The sequence below is a fragment of the Microtus ochrogaster genome, chromosome 24 (genome assembly GCF_000317375.1).
Source record: "Microtus ochrogaster isolate Prairie Vole_2 chromosome 24, MicOch1.0, whole genome shotgun sequence".
In the NCBI taxonomy this organism is placed as follows: Eukaryota; Metazoa; Chordata; class Mammalia; order Rodentia; family Cricetidae; genus Microtus; species Microtus ochrogaster.
Genome location: NC_022024.1, coordinates 33,549,063 through 33,569,001, shown reverse-complemented (window position 1 = coordinate 33,569,001; position 19,939 = coordinate 33,549,063). Strand labels below are relative to the sequence as shown.

Here is a 19,939-nt window from a genome sequence, read left to right as displayed (position 1 = left end):
AGGAATTAACCCATAAATTTGAAATGTTGTTTTTCCTTCTTGGCAGATTCCTGGCTATTAGGTCAAAGAATTGTGGGAGGAGATGGGTGGACTTCTAGCACCTTCTATTATTGGCCCATTTTCTCTCAGTCCATTAACTTTGCTTGGGTAAATATTAAGCAGGCTTTGAGTCCTTGATGTCCCTGGTTTCTCACATCTTTCCGAAACTGACCCTCCCGTGCGTTTACGTTTTGTTTTTTCTGCTAGCAATGATTATCTTACCTCCGTTCATGACATCTTCATGACCACGCCCCGGTACCCATCAGCTCACTCCTACCTAGATCAAGTATTTTCCTCTCCCCTGTGGCTTGGCCCTGCCTAAACTAGTTTTATTTTGCCTGACCACTAGAGGGGTGCAGTGCCGGCAGGAAGGTCACGTGCCCCCTCTGTAGTCCCAGCACTTAGGACACCACCAGGAACACAGAACAAATGCTCCCTTATCTTCCACTTATCCCGTGTTCGATTATGTGGCAAGAACTGTACTAATTGAACGTTTGATGCATCGTCTAATTCTTATGATCGATGCACTTGAAATCTCTTAGCAAGGCATCCCTAAGGCAGCCAGTCTGTCCTCCGTGCAGAGTCCCCAGCCCTCCTGTAAGCAGCTAAAACTGGCTTGATTCCAGCCCCAGCACTCCTGCCTTTACTCTTTAGCTACAAATGTCATCCACTGTGGTTTTCTAAAGGAAAGAATGCCAAGGAGATTGACCGGTTTGGTGGTTAATGAAAGGGAGTTGAGGGTGGAGAACATTTAAATTAGGAGCCTGGATCTATTTCTCTGCAGCCAGGGAAGGATTATCCTTAAGCATTATCAGCAGACTGTCCCTGGTTCCCTCCAGTGCAGAGAATCCTTACTCCAGGCACCCCTAAATTTCAACAATGCCAAACCTGTCTGAGCTCCAGGATACAGGTGGTCTGGGCTCTCTGCCGCCTACTCTTGTCCAGGGCAGTCTGCCAAGTGAGTCCTGCGGTAGCTGCCACACCCTCCAATTCCCCTCCCCTGGGGGCAGCCCAGGACCAGTGACCTGCAGCTGCACATGGGCTGTGGACTAGGGTCCACACACTGCTACGTCAGGGCAACGCCCACTGACAGAGCGACCTTACAGACTGCAGTAGGGGACACCCTTTGAAGCCGCCCCTCTCCCGTCCTTCTGAGAGCCAGGTTAAAACCATTAGCCTCGCCTCCCGAGAGCAAACCTTTCAGACCCTGCTGCGGAGAGCTAGAGACCCCAATTATTGGGAGCCAGCATGTCGGCTGTGATCCTGGATCGCCCAGTCCTGAGCAGAAAGTTCTCAGACTTTGGACAGGTGAGCCTGGTGAGCCTCCGGAGCTGGGAGAGACTTGATTCGCCGATGTGAAAACAGTCTGGGGCACACTTGTATTTCCTGAGGTCACTAAGAAATAGGAATTTATGTAAAGATGATGAAAATGCCCCAGCAAGTCAACTGACAAGACCATCTTTAACGAGTGGAGGGACATCTGTCCTTTAAGGATGCAGAGAGGTTGGGGATCTGACTGCCAGAGCAGCTCCCACGTCTGTGTGTCTTTAGATAACTCATTGTTGTTTTTTTTGTTTGTTTTTCGAGACAGGGTTTCTCCGTAGCTTTGGAGCCTGTTTGTCCTGAAACTAGCTCTATGTAGTCCAGGCTGGTCTACAAGAGACCTCACAGGGATGGGTTTCCTGTGTTATCTGCTTTATCTTCTGAAATGCAGGTCCCGCTACATTTCTCCAGTGATAGCCCTCCAACCCTTTCTTCTGGGTATGGAGATGAGAAGAAAGTAAGACCCCCCCCCCTTCTTTAACTTTCAGGGGATGATGTAGCATGAAGAGACTTTGGGGACTCACTCAGATGTGACGAAGGGGAAAATAAGCCGAGAGGGAAATAAATAGGAGTTAGCCCTGAGTCTGAGTATGCCTTCGGAATCCTGCTGGAGGTGGAAGGAGCCTGTCCCCTCCGGTGCTGGCTGTCCTCTCCAGGAGCTCTTGCAGAAAATAGTCTTTACCGTGATTTATATACTTGACCCAGGCCAGGAATCATGGTCTGAACACTGAGATTCAGACCTTGGAGGAAATGGACTCACAGGTAGCTGCTGCGTGCAATCCTTGGGAACTGTCTCTCTCCTCAGGACCCTAGGAGAGAGTGGATGTCAAAGTCAGAACAATTCTGTAGCTGTCACCATGCCCTGGACCAGGGGGGGACACTTTGTGAGCTCATCTTCTGTCAGGACTGAGAGCTGAGGGATGCCTGGGGTCAGAGACTTAGTGCTGAAGATGGTTGGTATGAAGGACAGGCAGGCCGGTCCATAGATCCTGGCTCTGCTCTGTTCTAGGCTCCTGTGTTGCTGGTACAGCCACTTGGCCATCTGGGGAGCTGAAGCCAGTGATGTGGGGGTGGGAAACTAGGGGGAGCGTCTCACAGCTGTATTTATAAGACCCTTAGGTGATTGTGAATCCACAGTTTGTCTCTACCCATAACAGGGACCCTGGAAGAGGATCCAAACATGTCCTGGTTCAACCTCAGCATAAGAGGCAGTGCATCTTCCTTAGAAAAAATAGGAATAAAACCCCTCAGATTCTAGGGTCAAGATGAAAATTAAATAGTGCCTATGCATACTTTACCACAGCTTCTAGAGCATTTGAAACTGTCAGTGTGGATTTGGCCAAAGCTGTTTGTTCAGCAGCCTGGGTCTTGAAGTGCAGGAAGGACAGACGGCAAGGCAGATGTTGTGCCTGGTGTCACTTGCTCGTGGGAAATCTTCCACAAACACAGTCAAAGACGCCAGGGTTGTCCTCTTTGGAGACTCGCGTCTACAAAGCTGTGCAAAATGGAGCCATTTGGTGGGTGTGAGGAGATTGTTTGGTGTCTATAAAATTGAGATGGGATGCTGGAACTTAAGCCACGCGGCACATTTATGTGTTCTTAAAACTTTTTATTGCATTAATTTACTTGTGTGTGGGGAGATGCAGTGTATGCAATGGCGTATGTAGAGGTCGGACGACAGTCTGGAGAGGCAGTTCTCTCCTCTCAGTGTACGAGTCCTTGCTATGGACGTTGTCAGGCTTGACAGCAAGCACCTTTATCGGCTGAACCGTCTTGCCAGTACTGAGTACCGTTTGCATCTTCTTAAGGCTTCCTACCCAGATAAACAGCGCATAGTTGACATAATCCTACTAAGAGGGAGATTGCAGGAAGGAGACTCCATTCGTTGAGGGCATAAAATATGTGCAATCAGCCTGCGGGACTGAGTGGCTTAGCGCCGTCGTTCGCCAACAGGTCAAGAAGCACCCACTGTGTACTAATTACAGCGGTGTTTTCCCTCTGGTAAAACTACTTTAGTTCAGGAGACAAATGACAAATGATAAAGAAATTAACAGGATGAAAGCATAATATAGTTTCATATAGAGACAAGAGCTGTGAAGAAAATTTAAGCAGAGTAGTGGGGTCAGTGAGGAGTGCAGAGCCACCAGCAGGGACAGGACAGCCAGTGTTCTATCTAATCTGCTTCCCATGGCTGAGCACGCAGCTTCACGGCAACCTTTCCTCCTGTGGGAAAATGCTGAAATATGGAGACATAGTACATCTCTACCCCCTGACGCACAGATACACGTTCCTCAAAAGTTCTTCGGTGTGGATGTGTGCAAGGGGTTGTAACCACACATGCAAATGTGCAAATGTGTCAGCCCCAGGTCACCAGCACTGGCCCTAGGGCATCCTTGACAGAGCACTTTGCTTGTGAAGGTGAAAGGGAATTCTTTCCAGTGGTAACAGAAGGCGTTTGTGTCCACTGCACGGCTAACGAGAACAGTCTGTGTTTATTGCAGAGTGCATTGCTCGATGACTGAAGATTCTCACTCCTTGATTCCCAGGTCTTTTCCGTGCATGGTTTCTTCCTAGACAGTTTTGAAGGTGGTTTTGCTTATAAGCCAATCAACATGTCTGTAAGAATCAAAGAAGGCATAGTTCCCAAACCAACCAAATTACTATGAAAGAGATATGCTCATGGGCCCAGGATTGGCTGGGCAAACTTGGAATTCAGATCCACGAAGGTGGCATGTATCTTCAGCACCCCACTTTTTGTGGAGGTCAAGAGAGAAGTGAACTTAAAACAGGGAAGCCCTTTGTTGTTTATTATTCTGAGTCCCTGACAAAAATCTTCCCGCCACCGCCTTCGGTCCCTGAGAGGATGGAATACCCACACCATTAGCTTAATTAACTTGTATACGAGAGAGTAGTCGTTCTTCCCATTTTAGGGACATGATGTATATTGGGGGGTGCACGCGGAATGTTGTGAATTATCTTAAAACTTAGGGAAAATGTCTTAACAAACCCTGAAATGCCCATATTTATTCCAGTTTCTTTTGTTCCTTCACTGAAGGTACCCATCATCTGGTGATAATAGTTTTATCATTTTATACATACCGTGCCAATATTCTATTTAAATAAGTTTAAACAAATGTGAGCATTTTTCTTTTTTCAACATTTGGATAGTATTTGGCCAGAGCTTGTTTTTACCATTATTTCATAGGTGAGGGAATGAGGTAACGGGTTCTGCTCCAAACGGTTCTGGTGGTGAATGGATGAGAGAGGGTAACACTCAGCCTTTGGACCCACAGCCTGTGAATGGATGACAGAGGGTAACACTCAGCCCTTGGACCCACAGCCTGTGAATGTCCATTTTTAATGTCTTTTCACCGTGTGTTTCCCAGTGTTTTCTTAAGGTGAATTTTTAATTTTTGGGAGCACGCGATTCTTCTGGCTTCTCCACTATGTGTCTGCTAGTCAGAATTTTGATACTGAAAGGAAGGGTGTGTTTCCCTTAATTCAGATTTCTATCTCTCCAAGATGTGGGATATGATCTGGTACTAAGTGGGTGATCATTAAAATATATTGATTTTTGCCAGTGACTAGGGGTATCGATGAGCAATTTGAGCTTCGAGCTTCTAAAGTCTACCCAGGAGTGACATCATTACTTCATTGTTCTCAACTTACTTCTTTCTGACCTCACTGCCTGCCGCTGTGTAGAATACATGTAGTTCATTTTGTTCAGGAGCTTAAGGAGAAATTGTTTATGCTGGCCTCTTCTTTGGTGGTTTCGAGGGAATAATTACTAAGCTGTGGAAAACGTTTTAACCAGGTGATCTAATTCCGCAGGAGACCAGTTATATTGAAGACAACTCCAACCAAAATGGGGCTGTGTCTCTGCTCTTCTCACTCAAAGAAGAAGTCGGTGCCCTAGCCAAGGTCCTGCGTTTGTTTGAGGTAAGTGCTTCGTTCCTGGGTATCTTGGGCAATGCCATGATCATTAGTCTTGGTATTTTTTTTTTTTAAGAAAACATTTCTTAAAATTTCTTTTCCATTAGTTCTTTGAGAATTTTGTGTAAAATATTTTGGTTATATTCACCCTTCCAATTTCTCCCAGATCTTTTCCCTTTTCCTACCCTTGCTACCCAACTTGGTTGACCTGCCAGGTCCACACGCTTAAAAAGAAACCGACTCTCCCTCTTTCCCCAGCAATCATGTGCCAATAGCTCCTGAGCTAAGGCTGAGACTTCTGGTCGACCTCTGCTTTCTATGCTGTGATTTTGTCTGGCTTGAGCTTGTGCTGTTGCCACTGTTGTGAGGTCACACGCGCAGCCACATTGCCGTGTCTGGAGAACACTCCTCTGCTTTAGTCGTCCATTGCCCTCGGCTCTGGCAATCTTCTCACTCCTTCTGCGGTGATTCCAGAGCCTTGGAAGATGGAGAAGGGGTTTAATACACATGCCTCATTTAGGGCTGAGAATTCTCGTCTCTTATTCTCTGTACCCCGACTAACTGGGGGTCTCTGTTAATCACCGCCTACTAAAAACAGAAACTTCTCTGATGAGAGTTCAGAGATGCCATCACCTGTGGATATAATAATAAGTCATTGGGAGTTGGTTTACTATTGTGTCAATTTAGCTGAATAGTGGTAGGGTCTCCCCCTTCACAAACACATCCAGATGTTTGCCTCCTAGGCGATTACAGATCAGTCAACCTGACAATGAAGATCAGCCATCATCGTGACCACATGATACTAGATACAAATTCATGAAATCTCAGTAACGATACTCTGGTACTAGGCATGAAACCCAGAGTGCTGCGCTTGCCAAGCAAGGGCTCTGAGACTGTGCCAGCTTCATCCTGTGAATCCATGTTGGACATCTAGAATTACTCTAGAAACCCAAGTGTATTTAAAACAGAGAACCTGACTTTCTAAAGTGGTGGTGGTAGTTGAGGGGAGACAATGCCCAAGCGCAAGCAGAGGGAGTGGAGAGAACAGAGTGCTGTCTCAGAAGGTTTCTGCAGAATACTCCAGCATGCCTACATAGCCTTTGGACTGGCCTATTAGGGAACCTAGTAGGGAGTCACATGTTTTTCTTGAACAGTTGCCCCTTGGGACCAGGTCAGCATTAATGGATTAAATAATAATAAATGAAGAGGCTGTTTACAGTCTAATAAACAAACCACAAGTAATAAATTAGCTGAGCTGGTTGGAGAGCACCGTGTGTGTGTGTGTGTGTGTGTGTGTGTGTGTGTGTGTGTGTACACTCTGACTGAATTCATGCATTACCCAACTCTCAATTCCTCGAGGGCCTTATTTTACCCATCCTGCTGAGGAGGATACAGAGCTGGACGCGCTGGTTGGTTGGTTGGAGGTTGTTGTAGACGCGCTGGTTGCTTGGTTGGAGGTTGTTGTTAGTGTGCATTGATTTCGTCCCTCCCCGCACCTTCAACAATTGCCGTAGGAACTTTCCATCCCAGTCCACCTTTTAAAGCCGATTAACACTTTGGTAAAGTTCACAGTCAGATGGTAGCCACTCGAAGTCGTGAGTGAAGGGAGAGAACAAATTCTTGTGCCCATGTCACCACACATAGATGCCAGACACAGACACGGGTTCTCCACTCGGGTGGAAGCCACCCTTTTGCTGTCTGGATGAGGAAACGGAGGCGCTGCAAGGAGATCACACAGGGAGGAGGAGTGGAGGTGAATTTGAACCCCGGGTCTCAGGCTTCCATGTCCATGGTCACTCTGGGATACCCACACTTCTGACAAACGAAATGAGCTTGGCAGACGAAGGGGAGGGTGCTGAGGTCATGGTGCTTTTGCATGTCTGTATCTGTTATTACACCTTTGTGTTCTGACAAAGGTTCTGGACATAAAAAGTGAAATCAAAAGTGGCAAATGATGAAGCAACTGGAAGAAACTGAAGTACTTTAAGGCAGTATTTTCTTTAAAAAGTGTTCTAGCAAATTCTATGTCACTAGAAAAGAACTTCTACAATTCATCTTAGACCTGGGTTTTGGAGAGCCACAGGGCACACAGGCATGTTAAGGACTGGTCAGCTTGCGGTGGGAAGACCATTGTCGCACTTTGTGTATTTCTTAAACACATTTGACCTTGGCACCTTCTTTAGGGAACTCATAGTATCTTCTAGCTTTTAGTATTTTATTAAACTTATGCTGTCTTAGGTTTTCACCTTTAATGTATTGGGTGCAAGCCTTTTCCTGGGGAGATAGAGCACCCATACACAACACACCTCTACTCGGCCCACAAGAGACCAAAGTTATTGATGTGGGAGTCTTCTGTTTTGTGTTTATTTCATTGGTTAAATAAAGAAATTAGGTAGGCGGAGTAAACAGAACAGAATGCTGGGAGAAAGAAGCCAAGTCAGGCAGCCGCCATGATTCTCCCACTTCAGACAGACGCAGGTTAAGATCTTTCCTGGTAAGCCAGCTCGTGGTGCTACACAGAATATTAGAAATGGGTGAGATCAAAATGTGAGAATTAGCCAGTAAGAGGCTTGAGCTAACGGGCCAAGCAGTGTTTAAAAGAATACAGTTTCCGTGTAATTATTTCGGGGCATAACCTAGCCAGGCAGCTGGGAGCCGGGAGGAACACAGCCCACCACTCACTCCCCACAACAAGTTATGACTGCAACAAAGTCCAAGCTCGTGGACCAATGAGTTTTTAATGGGGTCACTATAGGGAGTCTGGGCAAAGTGGCAAAGTGTTATGCAAAACTCTTGAGCCGATGCTCAAAAAAAAAAGCAGTTGCTTCACCAGAGTCCTCTCATGCAACCCCATATGGATGACCACGCCCACGAGCTGCAACCCCAGAGCTCTCTGCACAACTTGCAAGACAGTCCACAGGTCTGGGACACCTACTTTTGTTGCAGCTCAGCTGTTCGGAGCTCCTGCCAGGGCAACTGTTGACTCCTAGGAGAACCTTCTGAGTTTTCCCTTTCTCAGACTCAGGAGCCTCCTCCTTCCTCCTAGATGGAACAGCAGTCTGAATGTGTGGCACCACGGAAAAGAACCAGATTAAAGTTAAGAGTTTCCTGTTTAGAACCAAAACCCAGCTGCTCTGCCTGAAAGAGATGGCTGTAAGCAAGCTGGTTAAATTCTTGGCTTCTTTTCCTCTGTTTCAAGGTGATAGTAATAACAAACCTATTATAGGGTTCCCACAAAAATCAAACCCATTATCTGTGAAAACTAATTAGAGGAGTAACTAACGTAGATAAAGAACTCAGTAAATGTTTGTTGTAATTATTTCTGTGTACTATATCAATGGAGTCACAGAGCCTAAAGGGTTCTAAGTTCTTGGTTATAGGAAAACCAGTACAAGAATGAGGTTTATTTGGTGCAAAGAGAGAAGACTTGGGATGGGAATATTCACCTATCTGAGGCTGTCCATGGAAGGAGACTCCTAGAAATCTTCTTAGTGCCAGAGACAAGGTGGCAGTGTTAGAAATACAGGGAGAGTATTCCAAATTGTTTATAGGTGACTTCTCTAATATGGAGGGCACTGGGAGGCTTTAGTTTCAAGTATTGCATCTGCTAAAATAGACCCCCTCAAAGGACAACATCAGAGCAAAAGTTACGCTGTAGATACACTTATCTTCCTTAATAGAAACAGAGTGTAAAAGTCCATGTTCTCAATCTTGACCTGAGATGGAAAAGCATTTCATAAAGGGATAATCACACATCTCCTACAGCTTTCTGATTAAATAGCCCCGCAATTTAATCCGCAATGCCATCTGGAAGCTTTCTTAGCTCAACTCCTAGTCAGAAACACGAAAGCATGCTCGCTCCTTGGAGAAAGACAGGTCTATAGGGTGTGTATAGACTCCCCTCGACTCGTCAGGATGTTGTACTTTTCATTTAGGTTCCTCATTCCATGGCAGTTAGCTCAAAGTCACCACCCCATTCAGGAGCCACTTTGGCCATCACTGGCCTTATGGGCTTCAGCTGGTAGCTACATCAGAATGCCTCTCAATGGTACCTGTATTTAAAGAGACATAGATTGCTGTGTTTGTGGAGTGATGGCTAGAAATTAAGTAGATGTATGGTAATTTGTGTTCAAACGATTAGGAACACGCTCAAACCTTCCTTTACTGACCTACAGACACCCGCTGTCCTCAGGAGATTGCTTTAAATCTCAATTCTTTATGCATTTATTTAAACATTTTCCATAATACTCTGCTTTTAGCCCCTACCAGCCCACATATCGTGTTTCTTAGGAAAACAGCCTTTTTTACAAGACGTTTAGGGGTGAACCATACAGTCAGAAGCGGTCTCCTTGGGGGAAGCTGCAAAAGAACTTTTTCTTCGTGTGCCCATGACTTCCCAGGGAAGGGAGTAGACAAAGAAACAGATTGGCAAAGCTTTGAGATATAAGGTCATCTCAGACATTCTCTGGTAGTCTCAAGTAGACTGTTTAACCAGCGGAGGTGAAAAGCTTCAGTTCTGAATTCATACTCCACCTTCATGGATACAATTGATCTTTTAGAAGCAATCGAAAGGAAACAGTCTTTATTTGCCACGCGCATTTCCTTTGCCCCACCCCTAGCCAGAGATGCACTCCTCCCACACAGCCATTGTTTGGCGACCTCATGCCCCTCTCTTTGGAGCAGATCCTGTTGTTAGGTCCTGTATAGATGATGGAGACCCTGAAGTGAGTGAGACAGCCAACCCCTGGGGCTCCAGAACTTACAAATGCTTTCTTACCAGGCAGCTACAATGGAATCGTTGTGGATATTTTGTTACCAGGCAGCTACAATGGAATTGTTGTGGATATTTTGTTACCAGGCAGCTACAATGGAATTGGTGCAGATATTTTGTTACCAGGCAGCTACAATGGATTGGTGTGGATATTTTGCATTCTGAAAGCTGTGCTGCTTGCTTTATAGAATTTCCTTTGGTCCTACAGTCCATTGCATCATTCCCCTGCTGATGGTGTTTAGTTAGCTTACAAATTTTAGTGAAAGACTTAGAGAAGTTTTTCCCCCAAGTTAGATTTCCAGTATCATTAAAAAAATGAAGTCATGGTATCTAAATTGTTCTGTGGTTATTCCCAAAGCAAGATGCTGCTACTGCCTTCCCCTTTCCCTCCTCCCCCTTCTCCCCTCCTCTATTTCCTCCTCTCCCTCCTCTTTTTCTTCTGCTCCCTCTTCCCCTCCCCTCCTCCTTCTGAGTCTCCTTCCTCTCCCCTCTCAACCTCTTCTTCTGTTCCCTCTTCCTCTCCCTTCTTCCTTGCCCCTTTCTCCTCTTTTTCTTCTGCTCCCTCTTCCCCACTCCTCCTCCCCCTTCTCCTCCTCTTGCTTTTTTATTGAGATGGTATACAGCATTAGCTGTCTTGGAACTCATTATTAGACATTATATGGCAACTGTGTTCAAGTGTGCTCACACTACACACATACACACCATGCAAATAAGTAAATATTTAAGACATGGTGTGATGGGGCAGATATGGTATAGGTGGCTAATGTCAAATAAGAAGTATCTAGTTCATCTCTCTAGATATGCTATAATATTTTATTCGAAGGAAAAACTCTGGGGGAGGAGTGTGTGTGTGTGTGTGTGTGTGTGTGTTCTTTCTTAGGAGTTCTGACTTCTCATTCAATTACACTAGCAAATCTGAGGATGGAATGGGATCTAGTGATGATTCTTCTTCAATTTTTCTATCCACAAACTCCTCTCATGATCCTTATGATTTTGATTGTCGAGGCTATTTCATGAAGCACACAGCCTGTGACTCCTCCTATCCCTTTCATCCTCACTATGGCTGCTACCACCATCACATCCCATTGGGATGTCACCAGTGACTTCTTAGCAGAACTTGGTGATTCTATTGGGTCTATGAGGTTCAGTTTCAAGATGGATGTCAGGTTGATCATGGTAAGATAATGAGATCATGCTAAGATAATACTCAAAACCCCATGAAGGCCCTCATTTCTTTCAGAATCAAGGGTACATTCTTGAAGATAATTTGCATAGCTGTCCTTCTCTATGTGGTTATTCTGACGTAGTAGACTTCATTTTTCACTTCTTCTAGGCCAATTACTCCCCCCATGAGGTCTTCATATATATCAACTCCTTTGGGATGTGAATCTGATTTGTTTTCTTAAGAAGGCCTCATCCAGAGATCCTCTTAAATTCTACAGTGTACCCTAACCCTAGCCCCAGCACAGGTGATCTGCTTCATCTGCTCTGCCTTACGTATGTTATCCCTGCCATTAGAAAAGAACACATAGGTTAGCTGTCTTTCATAGCTGTTGCTTTCATTCCCTCCACTTGAATTTAAGATTTAAAAAGAAAAGCATTTAGGTCTGTTTGGTTCATCTAGAGAGTGATTAGCCTAGTGAGTGTTAATGCTATATACATATGTATATATACATGTATATATATATGCATGTATATATACATATGTATATAGCATTAAGTATACTTTCATGTGTAATATTAATTATATGTCTGTGTAATTACCAAATGACTTAGATGAACATATGAAGATATTAATAGTAGGTCTGAGCATTGGGTTGCACCCATCAGAGTACGTGTGTGTGTTCACTTGGCAAAGACCCCCCAAAAGCTCATGGAACAGGGATCACTAAACCACCTGTGTGAAGATGGGGCAGCTGAGGGATGCAGAAGCATGAAAGTCAGTTGTCTAGCGTTTCTCTATATCTGCTCTAAGTTAGAGCTTACAGACACAGTGCCTAAGTTCTAGGGACCATATTCAAGCAAAACAATGTTGGTTCAATATTATCTATCAAGATTCTGTGGAATTTCATTGGGCAAATGGGAGACTTTCCCATGTAAATATCACTACTGCTACTATCTTAGGCCTTTGATCCCAACCCCAATCCTTTGTAGGCAATTCTAGGCTCTTTATTAGGTCCCCATATAGTTTAGTTCAGAGGTGTGTGACTTACTGTTCCTACCTCTTGTCGGTTGGTGCTTGGCTTTGCAGAAGGTTGAAAGCTTCCAGAACTATAAGGGCTTCCCCTTATATTCATGCAAAACAAAACAAAACAAAGCAAAACAAAACAAAACAAACAAACTGCTCTTCAACTCTGGTTTGCTGTCTTGTGTTAAACTCTGGCTCTGCGTCTTGTCCTGTAGCGGTAACGAAGGCTGGCCCCTCCCACCTGTCTTTGTCTCTGCAGGAGAATGACATCAACCTGACTCACATTGAATCCCGACCCTCCAGGGTACACAAAGATGAGTACGAGTTCTTCACGTACCTGGATAAGCGCAGCGTGCCTTCTCTGGGCAGCATCATCAAGAGCCTGCGGCAGGACATCGGCGCCACTGTCCATGAGCTGTCCCGAGACAAGGAGAAGAACACAGGTGAGCGTCTGCAGACTGCTGGGGCCTCAACCACACAGCACGGTTCACATCGAGAACCGACGACAACTCAAAGGTGCATATAAGGGAGAGGAAGTAAGCCCAGGAACCAGACCAAAGCCTCACATAGCGTTGACACAATCCTTAGCCTCTTCCCCCTTCTTCAATGTAACTGTTTCTTGTTCTCATTGAATATGTTATGTTGAAAGACAAGATACTGTGTAGCCCAGAGTGGTTCCAAACTCACTAAGTAAGTGAGCTTGCTCTTCTGATCCTCCAGCTGTCCACTTGCCAAGTGTTACTAAGTAAGTGAGCTTGCTCTTCTGATCCTCCAGCTGTCCACTTGCCAAGTGTTTGGATAATAGGTTTGTCAATGTCCACTTGCCAAGTGTTTGGATTACAGGTGTGCTCCACCATATCCAGGTTATACAGAACCAGGGATCAAATCCAGTGTATTGTGCATGCAACTTCTTGTGTATTTTTTTTTAAATTCCTGGGCTACAATCATCTGCCATAACCAAAGAGCTTTCTCCAAATTTTTACAGCATGCCAAACCTGGATCAGGTTTTCAGGTCCTGAAAGGCAGCTCCCCAAGGGTGTCTCTACCAAGGGTGTCTTCCCCCATGCTCTCCTCTCAGAGGTATAACTCTTGACAGGAAGCCCCATCTCTGACTTGCCCTTGCCCAGAGTGATCAGATGGGCTCAGGTCTCAGGAGGGACCCTTGTAATTCTTCCTCTTCAGATGTCTTCACCTCCTTCCTTTTGCCTCCCAGGCTGACGCCTGTCCTCTCCCGGCTTTCAGGCCACCTGCTCCCAACAGGAACTTCAGACCCTCAGGACAAAGGGCCTGCTGGTCCTGGGGCAAGCTCTGCCTCTGCTTGGAGCAGGTGGAGGCCGAGACAGCTGGACTCTGGAGTTGGAAATCAAAAGAAATTTACAGGCAGGCAGGCAGGCAGGCAGGCAGGCAGGCAGGCGCCACTTGGAGAACTAGGAAGATGTATGTGGGCCAGCTGGAAGGCTGCAGCCTGAGCTGGAAGCTCCAGAAGGAGCTTCTTGGAGGGGATAGAGAGAGACAGTTAAGAGCCCAGATTCTTGGACAAATACATCGCACACTTGGTGTGACTTTGAGCAAATTAGTAATGCTGACAACCTCCAGCTGCATCCAATGGAAGAAATAAGAATCCCTGACATTCTGTGGCTAATGAAATTATATCTCCAGGCACTGGAAATAAAGCAGAGGTTGTTTAGGGGATTCATAAATGCCCTATATTCTTGTCATTCTTGTCATTGCTATAAAAAAGTGGAAAAGCCACAGGAGCCGCAGCAATCCAGCTTGTACAAATCCTCTCCTCATAGACTCCAGGAGCTGGAATATGACCTCAGAGGTCATGCAGCTCCACAGACTCCTAAGCTTTGTATCATGAAAATGGTGGTCGTGACTTGCCTTAAGGCAGAGAGCACATTCTGCGTGGTCATAGGCAAGAGAATATTAATGACCAACTCATCTATGTCAGACACTGTGGTAGGTGCTGGAGAAAAATAAGTCAACTGCTTGTTCCTGAGTAGCTCAGTCTGGCTGAGGGGACAAGACACCCAGGTAGACATAGAAGAGGGGCTGTGGCTGTAGGAGACAGATGCCTTTATCACGTGATTCTCGGGACCCACCAGTGAGGAAGTAGAAAAGCTAACGTATTCCTCCAGAGGCATATCCTGCAACTACTGCTGAGCCTTAGACACTAGAAGGAGCACAAAACTAATTCCTCAGGAGGCTGCTCACCTCATTGCTCAGGATGGCGGGGTGCTGGTCTTTGAAGTGTGTGTGTGTGTGTGTGTGTGTGTGTGTGTGTGTGTGTGTGTGTGTGTGGCAGTCTTCCGGGAGCAAAGAAGAAACAGCCTGTGCTCACTCTTTGAAACATGTTGTGTGACTGTCACTTCTGCGAATAGCCGTTTCCACCTGTGATGCAGCAGCTGCTGGAGCTGCGTGGCAGATGTGGAGGTGACCCCAGTAGGGAGAGGCTGGCTGTCAGGGCTCCGGGGACAGGTCTGTAGGGAGGAGTGTGAGTTCGGACGCTGGCTTTTGAGAGGAGCATTGCTCTGCTTAGTGTCCCCTCCTGTCAGTGTCACTGGGGGAAAGATGAGAGGAAGGAGGCGCAGGAGTAGATCCGGACCTTTGATTCTTTCTCCAGACAAAATGCCCTTTTTAATGAGGGGCTCAGATCTCAGGGGCAAGGCTGACAGCAGGTTCAAGTGAGGGATCTGAACCCCTCAAAGCAATTACGCTAAACCACTTTCCCCTCTAGTCGCTAAACCATTCAGACAGCAGCGTGGGCGACAGAGAATGAAAGTTCCTCAGTTTCTTAATTGCTAACGTTCCCCACCCGAAACAGCTTGAGGGAAGGTTAATTATGGTGACAGGTTAAAGAAGCCCCAACCTCCTCAAATGCCTCCTGGAGAAGCTCATGGGGGCTTAATAGGATTTTAATCCAGAGAGTCTTTTGAATGCTTAGTCTATTCTGCTGCCGTCTCTCCTGATGACCTCAAATCCTTCTTCAACTCAACATGAAAGAGCATTAATATTGGCCATCGATCCACCTACTAATCCGTTTCCCTTTTCCTTTGAGTGTTCTGCATGACATTGCGTTTAGTGAGGGGGTAGAAAATGCCTACATGGAGACAGATTGCAGCCAGGGGAAGCAGACAGACATGGACACAGTGTTTTGGGTAGTCAGAAGTTAGAGCATTGCCCTTTGAGAGACTTGCCCCTTTGTACATGTTTCTTAAAAGACTTTATCCAACTTGGGGTTGTTTAACAGGATATTGTGTTGAGACAGCGAACTCAGGTTTCAATTACAACAGTTATTCTGTGCAAAACAGAAAGACTAGCTGATATCTATGCAGCTATGTATGTATGTATGCATGCATGCATGCATGTATCTATCTATCTATCTATCTATCTATCTATCTATCTATCTATCGTCTATCTGTCGTCTCTCTACTACGTACTATCTCTTATTTATCTGCCTAGCCTAGACCTAAGATTATGGATAAAATCTATCTATCTATCTATCGTCTATCTGTCGTCTCTCTACTACGTACTATCTCTTATTTATCTGCCTAGCCTAGACCTAAGATTATGGATAAAATCATTATTACATAAGTTTTCCCCCACGTAGCTCAGTCCCCTGTAGGTTTCTCTTTTCTTCGTCAATATTGCTGCTCTGAAGGCCGTGCTGAGTCAGACAGATGTTTTAGATTCATCTCGGTTTTCTGTGGTCAGTGAGAGGAAAGGCTCTGACCTTCCCCTCCCAGGACCTGGCGATTGGTGCACATGCGTGCACGCCTACTTGTCTGTAAGAGAAGGATGTTCAAAGGAGTACTGGTTCCCAAGTGATAAGACTCTTTAGAAGAAAGCTGCTTAAGGCCGAGCGGTCCAGATGGTTGGAGGTTCTTTAGTCTCGCCACCTGCATCTCTGCTTTTCCTGTCCCTTTCTCTGTCTCTCTGCCCAATTCTCGTCTTGTTCCCTTTCAATTGGAAATTTCCCTCCACGTATTTTCCTTTGTCCTGTGCATGGTTTTCACAACCATGGCTCTACGTGCCCAGGCTCCTACATCTGCAGGGAATCTGCTCTTCAGACTGGGTAAAATACACAGTTACAGCACTATTTTGTCTTCATTTAAATGCTCACTGGATGTACTGATGTTGCTGTGTGTCCTGGAAGTCAGGGAGACATCTCCTGTTTCTTCAGACTGCTCCAGTTGAGACAGACTGGCCCCATCTGGAGGGAGAAGCTCATTCAGGAGGAGAGGGGAAATATGGGGACTCTATGCAGAATAGCTTAATGCTATTGATATTCTGCTTGTTCCCAAAATTCTGTCAATAATTCACTGGTAAAGAAAAATCTGAACAAATGACCCGATGAGGCTGAGCTAGCTGGTCAGACACAGAGTTTAAGCTAAGGAAGAACCATAACATTATAAAATAAAAGAGAATTCTTCATTTGTATTCTAAATCTGTCTCTTAAAATTCTTGCTTACTTTGCTTGTCTCGTTTAGTCTTTGCAATAGCTAGGGTAGCCACAGAACACTCTTCATGATTTCAGTGTTAGAAGACAAGAGAGAGAAAAGCTGGGTGGAGAATGGTTTTGTGTCCTTCCTCTTCCTGCTTGATCCCTCGTCTGTAGCTGTTGGGCCAGCTTGCTTTGAAGGTTCCCATGTCTCATGTGAAAAGTGAAGATGTTCAGTGCTAACGTGACTGTGTGGTCACATGATACAATTTTAGGAGAGGTGCCGACGCACTGGGCTCGTGTGGTCAGTGAACTTATAGGTGCCGACGCACTGGGCTCGTGTGGTCAGTGAACTTATACCTGAATCTCTTAACAGGAGACACACAATTCTTAAGGTTTCTCAGGTCCCCTCATTCGCAACCTTTGCTGACTATAGGGCATGACCGTGTGCCGTTTGGTTCAGACAGATGATTATGAACGTTAGAAGGAACAGACGAACACCACCCTTCTTCCACGTGCCATGTATGGTCCTTAAGTTGCAGGAGGGAATGAGAAGATGCAGTTGTAACTAAATGCCAACTTGTCATTCACAGTGGGTCAAGGGACCCTCCTAGTGACCTGGAAAGAGTGATACGTTTAAAGTCAAGAGCTGATATTTGGTTCTCTGCTTTCTACATGGTTGTTTGTCACCTCGCCTTCCAGGGCGCAATTCTCCCCCCCACCCCCCGCCTCTTCTTCATCTGGGAAATATAATGAAGATCTGTTCTGTTGCTCCCTGTAGTTCATGGACAAGGTCACGCGAGATATCTTGAGGCATCTGAATGTCTGAGTTGAACTTGCTTGAGATGAACAAGCTCTTGGTCTCTGGCATGTTTGGGCCTCAGTAGGGAGATACCTCTGTAATCCGTCACCCCAACCATTATCAGGGCGTTCGTTACACCAGTGTACGGAAAGCGGACCCTGACCAGGGTAGCCATGCGGAGGGAACCACATTGGGGTTGACTTTACCCATTAGTTATGTGTCTGGTTTTGCGAGGGTCCTGCAAGCAGGTTCCCATTTCCAAGCCTTCCTGTGACTGGCAGAGCCACGCAGCTGTGGTTTGTTGGGAAGAGCAGGGGCAAGAGAGCCAGGAAGCCAGCGTTTCTCCTTCTCTCTCGTTCTCCTTTCCTCTCTCCTTCCATCCTCATTCCCTCGTTCTTTCCCACGTTTTCCTCCTCCCTTTCCTACCAGTGTTGACAACGCTCATTATCCAAATGATGTCTTTTGGAGGGATGTTTCCATCACCTTTGAGATTTTTGCTTCATCGGATACCCTTTTCTTTTCTTGCCTAGCATGTACACATCACGTGACGCTTTCGTTGTAAACCCCACGCATGGTATGCTCTTCCTTTGATCACGGTCCCTTCTTGAACTTGACTTGACCTTTCCCACCCCTTTCTTTCCCATTCCCCCTCTGACTTCCCTCCATCCAGGCTCTTCAGGGTTAGCAGCAGGAGGACCAGCGGACATGGTACCCGACATCATTGGTGCAGCGTCATTGCTGTATGACATGCTGTATGGCAATGATGGGGATGATATGGAATTCCTAAGGAGTGTCATTTTGGGCACAATGAACTCAGTCTTCGAAAGTGGGACCAGGCAAGACCTGGGATTAGAGAAAGCTTTGCATGTACTATGTGTGACCTAATATCAGCAGGTGGACCGGAACTCAATTTGTGAGTGACAGGTCACCTGATCTCATACTTCTATGAGCTTTAGGAAGGTAGAATTGGGTGTCTGGGAGATATAGTGGGCAGTCTGCCACTATTTAGCCTTAAGAGCTGTGGAGTTTGTGGAACTGGAGAGATGGTTCACAGTTTAAAACATCGATTGCTCCTTACCAAGGATAGGAGTTGGATGCCCAGCAGCCAGGTCGGGTGACTCACCACTTCCTGTAACTCCATTTGAAAGGGGACCAATGCCTCTGGCCTCTTCCAGCTCCAGCACTCTCTTGCACATGCCTCCCCCAGTTAAAAATTAAACTAATCTCTTAAAAAAAAGACACGTGGCCCCTTGGGAGGGTCAGTGTGAGGGTAGCTCCTGTTTAGGGGATGGCTGGAGTAAAGGGCCTTAGAGGTGATGCTGTTTACTCATAATTTCAACGTTTCATTGAAATGTCTGTTCTCCACGCACTTATTTATCTGATTCTATGAAGCTGATCTTAATTAGCAAACAGAGACCATATGCTTTGCCCGTCACATCTTGACTGATACTGCTCTGCCCAGGATGTAAAGGGGACCAACTTGTCCCCTCGGCCAGGCTTTGACTCCTTCATCCTTGCCAAGATCTTCCTCAGGGTTTTTCTTTCCCTAGAAATGAACATAGAGGTGCCTTCAAGCAGAATAAGACCCTGCAGGACTTGGCCTGCAAGATCAGGCAGCTATGCTCTCTTCCTTTGCTCCTGGAACTCATACAGCTCCTGCCTCCTTACAAATCTGGAGGCTGTGCCTCAGAGGAGGCGCAGGGGAGCCTGGAGTGAGGGTGAAAACACCATTCTGTCTTGGGTCTCTGAACTGGAGGATTTATTGCTCTTCCTGAGACAGGCTGGCCACAATCCTGGGTGCCTTGTCCCCTCAGCCCTGGGGCTGGTGAATGTCTGACGGAGCATGAGAACTGGATTGTGATCTGTCTGCCTCGAACTAGTGTGGGTCTAATGGGCTTGCACTGACCCACCAGGCAGGAAGTAGGCTCTCGCCTGTGGGCTCTTTCCTTTGGGAGCACTCTGGAGCCAGTGGTCCCTTGGCGTCTGGGCAGAACAGTTGACCCTGACTTAATGGGACCACAACGTGGGTGTCCAGGGTCTGCTCTCCAGCAGGCTGCTTCCTTTGGAGCCAAATCAATATTTATTAATGATCTGCACCCCTCCCGGGTGCCAGTGGCTTCACAGAGAGCCTCTGTTACGCCAGCCGGCTCAGTCATTCATTAACCCCAAGCCCAGAGCCTGTGAGGGCCTTGCAGAGGCTGACCCACCACTGGGGTATTTGGCAAGGTCATTAATGAGCTAATCTGATTTAACTTTTCAAAATGAAGGCCTGGGTCACTGGGGTCAGTGCCTATTCCCAGCATTGTGACTGAGACCCCTATGTGTGTGGGGGGGGAGGTCGTGGGGGGGAGGCTGCAACTTTCTTCTGAAGAGGAGAAAGTGTGTGGAGGAGAAGGTAGGCGTTATGTGTTACCACGGCTGTCCAGGAAGGCTGGGATG

The 19,939-nt window shown here is 46.3% G+C and overlaps 1 protein-coding gene across 1 annotated transcript in view; it reads left to right on the top strand.

Annotated features, from left to right (window-relative positions):
- Positions 1-1,120: 1,120 nt before the first annotated feature.
- Pah (phenylalanine hydroxylase) overlaps positions 1,121-19,939 on the top strand; it is a 46,311-nt gene continuing 27,492 nt past the window's right edge. The window contains exons 1-3 of the mRNA XM_005358218.2: positions 1,121-1,347; positions 5,194-5,301; positions 12,514-12,697. Of these exons, the coding sequence (XP_005358275.1) occupies positions 1,288-1,347; positions 5,194-5,301; positions 12,514-12,697 (352 nt within the window). The 5' untranslated portion in view covers positions 1,121-1,287. The remainder of the gene's footprint in view (positions 1,348-5,193; positions 5,302-12,513; positions 12,698-19,939) is intronic.